At 42.7% G+C, this 9,964-nt stretch overlaps 1 protein-coding gene across 1 annotated transcript in view; it reads left to right on the top strand.

The window, feature by feature from the left end:
* Positions 1-3,401: 3,401 nt before the first annotated feature.
* LOC140543385 (retinoic acid receptor gamma-B-like) overlaps positions 3,402-9,964 on the top strand; it is a 37,876-nt gene continuing 31,313 nt past the window's right edge. Inside the window, exon 1 of the mRNA XM_072666510.1 lies at positions 3,402-3,558. Within this exon, the coding sequence (XP_072522611.1) occupies positions 3,402-3,558 (157 nt within the window). The remainder of the gene's footprint in view (positions 3,559-9,964) is intronic.

The raw sequence follows: 9,964 nt of genomic DNA on the forward strand, positions 1-9,964 counted from the left end.
TCATTGAATGCAGCCTCTTGCTATTTTTTGATGCTTGGAACAAATTAGTCAGTGCTGGAGTTGTACAGACTATAAATCTAAGCTAATCTAATACATAATAATTCAATACACGGTGTGCTGAGATTTTTATTGCATTTGTATTATTTCTGGGGCTTCAGGCAATTCGCCCAAGCAGAAATGTATATGTACTTATAAATACTTCAGGATCAATTGTAAGACTCAATGCCCTGCTCAGACCAGCCTGATTGAATGGTTTATGCTGCTGTGCTGCTGGTTTAGCTGGTCAGTATGGCCATTACACAACATGCTAGTTCTAGGGGAGAATTGTCTCTCTGTTCAACCAAAACAAACCCTAAGCTAAAGTGACAGGCATTCGCTCAGTTTGTAACACAGTTTTGAAGGATTATTCCTGTATAATAAATGGCCTTGTTAATATGTGTCAATTTTACACTTATTATCCTAAGCATCTTTCTAGGAACTGATTTTGAAAGAGTTTGACAATCTTAGCTGGGCCTATGCCTTATAAGTTCAGTTACATGGGAATTATGCTTTGAAGCAGTGCTATCAACAGAGCAAATCTTTGTTGCTATGCAAAAACCTTATGTTTCCATTTTTTGCATGTTTAATTTTTAAAGATAATGTGAATTTGGCAGTTGTTCTTTATATTTTGTCCAAATGTCATGATAAATGGATCAATAGAAATGCTCCAAAATGACTTGGAATACAATGTTTTTACATTGACTTTCACTAAAAGCTATAAATGAACTTTTTATGTGGAGTTCCACAGGGTTCAGTAATGAGCCCTCTGCTGTTTAGCCTATAAAGGTTCCTGCTTGGCACTATAATACCCTGCTTATATACAGTGCTGTCATGCAAAACCTGCATTCTCTTTTCTCTATAATGTAAATCTGGCAGTTGTTCTTTACATTGTCATGATTAGTTTCGTGATGAATGGATCAACAGAAATGCTCCAAAATGATTTGGAATAAAATATTTTACAGTAACTTCCATTAAGAGTGAACTATTTTTTCCCCTTGTCCTGTAAAGTTGACATTTGGGAGATGTGGTAGTTACTGTACTGTGCTGTATGCTGTACGATGTTGTAAGTCTTGTGGAAGCCCTAATTGAAAATAACATATAATCTTCAAATGTGTCATGATCTCAAAACAGATGCACTGAAGGGTTGTGGAACTTTCCATTCTGCACTGGAGGAGAGAAATGGGGGATGGAAGGGGTTAAGCATGCCCATGGTGGGTGCCCTCCACCCTGGGCATGTGGCAGTTGGAGGCTGGATGTGGAACAGAAGCGTCTTTATTGAGGAGTGCCTCTGATTTAAATCATATGGCATTGCCTGGAATCACTTCACGGCTTTGGAGGCCATTCAAATGAACGCCCCAAACAAGAGGCGCGCTCTGTTCCCCCCTCCCCGCCCGCTCACCCCCAGCTCCCTCCCTTTCATCTGGCTGCCTGCTCTCACTTTCGTTAATTTAATGGTACTTTGTAAGCAACACGGACTTCGTTTGTCACTCTTTTACCATCCCTGAAGTTCAATTTTGGACCTCTTTGAAGCTGACTGATGCTCACTGACAGCGCCGAATGCCATTCTCCTGAGCTGTTCCTTTGATGGGTTCCATCTAATGAGATAATGTTGTAAAGATAGACCTTTTTATGTCATGTAAAATATATAAAACCTGCTCTTCTCTCTCTCTCTCTCTCTCTCTCTCTCTCTCTCTCTCTCGCTCTCGCTCACTCTCTTTGTCTCGACCTCCTCCTCTGCGAGAAATGTAAGCACAGGAATAAATTTTATCTCTCCACGCTTTAAAAGCCAAACGGTTGGGACCAAGACGTTTCTCGTAGATCTGTTTTTCTCCAAACAAACGACAGAAACAAAGGAAACCTTTATGGCCGGGAGAAGATGGTATAAAAATAAATCACCCGGCCGATATTGGTCTGCGGCCTTTCACAGGCAATCATTTCAGGTTATTTTTGGCTGGTACTCTGAACAGAGTTGTTTTGCTGTCTCAAGAACTATCTAGTGCCTTGGATTACACTCAGATCCTCTGTATCAGAACGCTATATGTCCAAATATTTCTGGACACCCCTTCTAATGAATGCATTCAGCTACTTTAAGTTGTACCCGTTGCTGATACTGATGTGCAAATGCCTTGTCTAGTCTTTGAGGAGAAGTTCGGTCAATAGTGTGGATCTCTGGAATAATAGATGGATGGTGCTCCATCCAGTACCTTCGGATGGGATGAAATGGGGAGGTGATCATCCCTGTCACTGAATGCAATTAAATTCTCACAGCAGTGCTCTTCCAAAATCTAGTGAAAAAGCTTCTTCTCTGGACAGTATGAATGAGCAGGTGTCCCAATACTTTAGTCCACATAGTGTGTCTGTATAATGCTCAGACTGTCTGTACTCAGCAAGAGTGGGAGCTGGAGCATGTTCTGCGTAGGCCACATGGAGCGGCGGTCCTGCTGCCGAGTGACAGCTTTAACAAAGAACTGAACACTGCAGTCAAGAAGTCATTGAGTAAATCCCTAAACAAGGGGGGTTGTGAATTACGGTCCAGTCAGAATAAACATATGGGATTATATTGGAGATTAATAAAGCTTTGGAGGAAAGTTAAAATAGGAATATGGGATTATTTGGGATTGTTTAGGAAATATCTGGTAAGCAGTTTAGTTATTATAAAATGATGGGATTAATTTGGAGATTTAAATGGCTGTGTATTGTCTAGTTAGCAGGACAGGTGGTGTAGATTTCCGGGATTATATTGGAGATTAACAAAGCTATGTTTAGATCTGGTTAGCAGTACAAACTAATATTTTTTTAGGTCTGGTGGGAGAGTTTGTATAGAAATTGGCACATAATTAAGGCTGACTTCAGATCTGATTATCAGGACAGTTGTTATAAATGTATGAAATTATTTAGCATTTAATTAAGGCGAAGTTAGTGTAGATGTATGGGGTCATATTGATCATTATTTAATCTTGGGATTAGGTCTTGGGATTAGGTCTGGTTAGCAGGACAGGTCATATAAAACTATGGGATCATTTTTGGAGGCTGTGTTCAGTAGCGTTAGCCGTACATTGATACAGAACTATAGGGCTGGTTTAGGGACTGTAAACATGCTTACCCCCATGATTATAAGCTAACATTTCATTTTCTGCGCTCTTTCTTCTCTTCCAGAAACCCAAGCTGTTGGAGATCTTGTGAAATTGTTGCCAGTGGAGAAAACCCTTAAAATGGACTAAAGGTCAAGGGGTCGAGCTGACAGGTATCTCCAAGTCCCTTCAAGGAATCTCAGAGGAAGAGAGTGGAAGGACAAGAAGAAAGATTAGCGGGAGGAACCCCCAGGTAGCACTGCTTTGATATTGGGGCATCCCGTGATTACCATGGCAACCAACCGGGAGCGTCCTGTGGGCCACATGGCGGGGTTTTACCCCTTCGCCTTCAACACCATGCGAAACCACTCTCCCTTCGATCTCCTGGCCAATGGCAGCCTCTTCGGCCGTTACGGGGCGGACCTTCCCAAAGAGATGGCAGCTCTATGTGAGTCCCAGTGAGAATGTTGCTGTGTATCAACCCTGCTGTTGATGTGAGACCTTCGGTTCACCACCGCCTGACTTTCAAACATGGGTTTATAAATGTAGGGAGCCGGGGTGAACGCGCGCCCGGCTTTTATTTTGCACACTTTTATGGAGTGATAGTGCTGCAGAAAGCACTTTAAGAGCTGCTTTGTCCTGGAAAACAGCCTTTTTCCATTCAGACTCACAGTGTGTGTGTGTGTGTGTGTGTGTGTGTGTATGTGTGTGTGTGTATGTGCTTCCAATCCTACTGCGTTTTATGGGTTTAAGGAACATTTAGGAGAATTTCCAGTGAAAACCACAGGGTGGTGTTGTGTGTCGCTGCTAAATGGAAAGTGAGTGGCCAGAGAACCAAACAGAGGAAACAGCAAAAACTCAGAGTCAGAAAGAAGAGGATTATTATTAGATTTATTATTAATATTCAAATTCAATCACAATTATTACCATGTCACACAATACACACACTATACACACACTTTACACACACTACACACTACACATACACACTATACACACACTATACATACACACTATACACACACTATATACTCACTATACATACACACTACCCATACACACTATACACACACTATACATACACACTACCCATACACACTATACATACACACTATACTTACACTATACACTCACTCTACACACTTACTTTACACACACTATACAAACACTATACATCCACACTATACACACACTATACACACACTATACAAACACTATACATACACACTATACACACACTATACAAACACTATACATACACACTATACACACACTATACAAACACTATACATACACACTATACACACACTATACACTCACTCTTCACACTTACTATAAACAAACTATACACACACTATACATACACACTATACACACACTATACACAAACTATACACACTCACTATACACACACTAAACACACACTATATACAAAAACTATGCACACACTATACACACACTAAACACACAATATACATACACTATACACACACAATACATATACTATACACACACTAAACACACACTATACACAAACTATACCACTCACTATACACACACACTATACACTCACTATACACACTCACTACACACACACTATACACAAACTACACTCACTATACACACACTAGTAACATACAACAGTAAGAATGAGTTGACGTTTCAGTGTTCCTAATAAAGTGTTCTAAAATGTACTGGTGTGTTGTGTGTGTGTGTGTGTGTGTTGGGGGGGGGGGTTGTTTGAGGTTGTTCTCCTGAATCTTTATCTCACACTGTTGCCATTATGCGGGGCAGTCAGAGCGTACTCACAGAGTCCATTAGCAGCATTTAATCAGAGCTAGCATCTGCTCTTCCCTCTGACTACTCCTCCCTTTACTCTCGCCCAGAGAGAGAGAGAGAGAGAGAGAGAGAGAGAGAGAGAGAGAGAGAGAGAGAGAGAGAGAGAGAGAGAGAGAGACAGAGAGAGAGAGAGAGAGAGAGAGAGAGAGAGAGAGAGAGAGACAGAGAAACAGACAGAGACAGAGAGAGACAGAGAAACAGACAGAGACAGAGAGAGAGAGAGAGAGAGAGAGAGAGAGAGAGAGAGACAGAGAGAGATAGAGAGAGAGAGAGAGTTGCCTTCAGGTATTATTGTGTTGGTCTCAGTTCAGCAGCAGTGTGAGTGACTTCACCTGTGCTTATTGTCCCATTGTGTTCACTCACTGGTGTCAGGTGACGACTCCTTTATACAGTTTAAACCCTTACTTCTAATCCTACTTACTGTCCTGTAGTAAATTACATAACACAGCTGTGCTGGTGTGTACTGAACCTCTCGTAACACTAGACTCCATGAGGAGAACTTAGGAGATGTTCTAATGATGAACACAGTGATGGAGAACCACCTCCACTTTCTGTAGGAGTGTTATTATTAGTGATTATTCTGATATCAGTGTTTTACTGAGCTAATAAACACTTACTGACCAGATAAGAAGATTTTCATTGGAAGACACCATAGCAACAACCTGGGATACCATAACAACCACCTACCAGTACACTAGTAACCACTAAGCAACACCATAAGAACTGCCTGAAATTCCATTGTGATGTTCTTGCAACACTGTGGTACAACGCTTAGCAACGTCATAGTGATCATCTGCAATACCATATCAACCAGCTAGCGACGCCATTAAAACACCTGGTATTCCATGGCAAGCACATAGCAACAGCCTAGCAGCCTTTTACTGAGCACATACACCCTTACTGCCCACATATGGAGATATACCTCATAAATACTGTGTATTTATATATATATATATATATATATATATATATATATATATATATATATACAAACAGTACTTATATTAAAGTTATATATATTAGGGGCTACCTAGCATTAAATGAAGACCCTTATTTGGGAGATTGGAGAGTAGAAGTTCTGTTAAAGTATATTTTTATCTTTATAATTTTTTCTCACACATGAATGAATGCAGCCTCACTTCCTTTAAGATTTGCATAGTTTTAATAGGTTAAAAACAAACTTCCTCCTGTGCGCCGTCAGTGTGTTTGTTCTGTTTGACTGTATTTGCACAGAAGCAATTGAGGGTAAGCGTTCTCGCTCAGGGGCACAACAATGACCCGCTCCACCTTAAATATTGAGACTGTGTTTGCCAGGCCGCTCTAAAAGCGCTGAAGCACAGCCCGTTCTCAGAGCTCAGCACAATGCACTTCAGCTATAGAGCACGAAGTGTATGAAAGACCACTTTGTTCGGTCATCTGAGGCGGGTTCATGTTCAACATGGACACATAAAAGCTTAAGCCGAACGCTTCCGTATGCCAAATGTTGTTTTTTTTTATTATTATTTGTTTTTCTCCTGATACCTGGAACAGAAAGCTCTCCCTGTCCTTCAGTCTCACCTGGATGAACTTCTTCAACCTGAGAGTGATGCTATGGGGAGTCCAGTTCAGCACTGGGCTGTACAAAGACTGGTCATCCAGTTTCTTATGTGCAGTTCTAATAGTCTTCAAGTGCAATCACTGCCTTTATGGTTGTAATTACTAGTGTATATACTAAACCGTGCTACAGTGTGTATATATGGAAGCTGGGATACCTGGGAGACCATAGCAACTGCCCAGAAACCACCTACCAACAGGCTAGCAACCACTAAATAACACCATAGACACTGCCTGAAATACCATAGCAAGAGCATTGCAACACTGTAGCACCCTGTCTAGCATCCATGTACAGACATTATAGCACTGTATCACCTGGGATAGCATAGCAACAACCTAACAACCCCTTAGCAATGACCTGAAATACCAAGGCAACCATGTAGCAACAGCCTAGCAGGAAGTTTCCTTCAGAAAATGTACTTTTCTGGTTTACATTTATAATTTAACTTCCAACCAATCAAGCCTCTAACCAATCAGCACAGTGAGCATCCTGGCCAATCACAGATGCTTTTTTTGTGTTTGAATGATTCAAAGCTGACTATGATCATTCATTCATCTGTCTGAGTCTGTTTGGAGTCTCTTTGGAGTCTGTCTGAGACTATTTGGAGTCTGTTTGGAGTCTGTCTGAGTCTATTTGGAGTCTGTTTGGAGTCTGTCTGAGTCTATTTGGAGTGTCTTTGGAGTCTGTCTGAGTCTGTTTGGAGTCTGTCTGAGTCTGCTTGGAGTCTGATCTGAGTCTGTTTGGAGTCCGTCTGAGTCTATTTGGAGTCTGTTTGGAGTCTGTTTGGAGTCTGTCTGAGTCTGTTTGGAGTCTCTTTGGAGTCTGTCTGAGTCTGTTTGGAGTCTCTTTGGAGTATGTCTGAGTCTATTTGGAGTCTGTTTGGAGTCTGTCTGAGTCTATTTGGAGTCTGTCTGAGTCTGTTTGGAGTCTCTTTGGAGTCTGTCTGAGTCTATTTGGAGTCTCTTTGCAGTCTGTCTGAGTCTGTTTGGAGTCTATTTGGAGTCTGTTTGGAGTCTATTTGGAGTCTCTTTGGAGTCTGTCTGAGTCTATTTGGAGTCTATTTGGAGTCTGTCTGAGTCTGTTTGGAGTCTATTTGGAGTCTGTCTGAGTCTATTTGGAGTCTATTTGGAGTCTGTTTGGAGTCTATTTGGAGTCTGTTTGGAGTCTGTCTGAGTCTATTTGGAGTCTATTTGGAGTCTGTCTGAGTCTGTTTGGAGTCTGTTTGGAGTCTATTTGGAGTCTCTTTGGAGTCTGTCGGAGTCTATTTGGAGTCTGTTTGGAGTCTGTCTGAGTCTATTTGGAGTCTATTTGGAGTCTGTCTGAGTCTGTTTGGAGTCTATTTGGAGTCTGTCTGAGTCTATTTGGAGTCTATTTGGAGTCTGTTTGGAGTCTATTTGGAGTCTCTTTGGAGTCTGTCTGAGTCTATTTGGAGTCTGTTTGGAGTCTGTCTGAGTCTATTTGGAGTCTGTTTGGAGTCTGTCTGAGTCTATTTGGAGTCTGTTTGGAGTCTGTCTGAGTCTGTTTGGAGTCTGTCTGAGTCTGCTTGGAGTCTGTTTGGAGTCTGTTCTGAGTCTGTCGGAGGTAGAATTCCCAAATGTGTTTATTTTCAGTGCTGGTTGAGGGGTTTGCATTAGAGAGGTGAAGTGTAACAGGAGTGCAGCTCGGTCGGCTGCGGAAACACACTAAATGGATGAAAAATGAATGCAATTGTATGTTTTATTGAGTCTCTGGATTTCTGTAATGGTGTGAGTGTGTGTGTGTGTGTGTGTGTTGGGGCACACATATATATGCACATGCTTAACCCGAGCGGCGGTAAGGAAACCCATTCCACCCCCATTCAAGTTCAGGTTACAATTCATGACCAGGACATGACACACACACACACACACACACACACACACACACTGCAGATGACTTTACAGCTACGGTTAGATCACAGTGCAGTTCTGTGAACAATGGCTTCTATAAATAATCTGTAAGAGTTTAATAAACACAAACAAACAAATAAACACTGGCTGTGATCGCTGTGTGTCAAGTCTGAGTCATTTGAACGTCAGTCGAGTCTCAAGCCATTTGAATGTGAGTGTATTTTGAATGATGAGTCAATCAAGTATGATTTTGGACTCTGAGTCGAGTCTGAGTCGAGTCTAAAGCCATTTAAGTAGGACTCTCATTTGAGTCATGAGTCATTTAAGTGTCCGTCTGATTTAAGTCGTGAGTCCAAGTCTAGTCTTGAGGCAGGTCTGCTGTAACTGCGGCACTTCTGGACTGGGTTTATTCGGGGCCGGGCCCCAGGGTGGTGTTGGGGGGGGGGGTTGTTAAGGGGGTGGGTGTTTGAACAGAGCCGGTTTTGTTTCGGCAGCCTGTGACTCCAACACTCCACACTCTACACTGGAGAACCTGAGGCTCTGACTGCAGAACCCTGAGAACAGCAGGAATGTGGATAAGCGAGTGACACCAACACACAGTGAGAGAGAGAGAGAGAGAGAGAGAGACAGAGAGAGAGAGAGAGAGAGAGAGAGAGAGAGAGAGAGAGAGAGCGGGTCAGCCGTTTTACTTTGTGTTCCTTCGTTCCTGTGATTCTTTTTGCGGCCCTCGTGCTTAGTCTGTGTGTGTGTGTGTGTGTGTGTGTGTGTGTGTGTGTGTGTGTGTGAGGGAGGTTTCATATGGGACGGGGGGGTGTAATTGCCTCAAGGTGTGGAGAGAGCGGAGCTGGCTGAAACTGTGCAGCTATGCTCCCTGCTGTGTGTCACTGTGGAGTGTGTGTGTGTGTGTGAGGGAGACAAAGAGAGCAAGGCCAGGGGGTGTTTTGGGGGGGGGTGCTGGGGGGGGGGGGGGGCTTGCTGTTGAAAGACAGGTGAAATGTCGGGACGGGGGCAGCAGAGAGAGGTATGAGGTGAAGTGGAGGAGAAGGACGGAGAGATTAAAGAGAGAGAAGAAAGAGAAGAAAGATAAAAGATCAAACAATAACAAACAGATTCACCTTCAGTTCTAACACCTTTACAGCGACGCTGTAACCGAGCAACTACGACACAACAGGCGCAAACCGTACAGACACACTCTGATCATAAATACGCCACTGAGCTTTGATGGATGGAGCCATAAAGACAGATCGAATAGAGAAATTAAGAGAAAGAGAGAGAGAGAGAGAGAGAGAGAGAAAGAGAGAGAGAGAGAGAGAGAGAGAGAGAGAGAGAGAAAGAGAGAGAGAGAGAGAGAAAGAGAGAGAGAGAGAGAGAGAAAGAGAGAGAAAGAGAGAGAGAGAGAGAGAGAGAGAGATGGAAAAATAGAGAAAAGGCGGGCGAGCCAGTGGTTAAGAACATGGCGCCAGAAAGAGAGAGAGACAGAGGTAGGGCAGCAGAAGTTTTCTGGAGGGGGGTGTTGGAGGGGTAATGGTTAGCGCCCCTCTGGGGGTACTTTA

This window comes from Salminus brasiliensis, chromosome 21, assembly GCF_030463535.1.
Source record: "Salminus brasiliensis chromosome 21, fSalBra1.hap2, whole genome shotgun sequence".
Classification (NCBI taxonomy): Eukaryota; Metazoa; Chordata; class Actinopteri; order Characiformes; family Bryconidae; genus Salminus; species Salminus brasiliensis.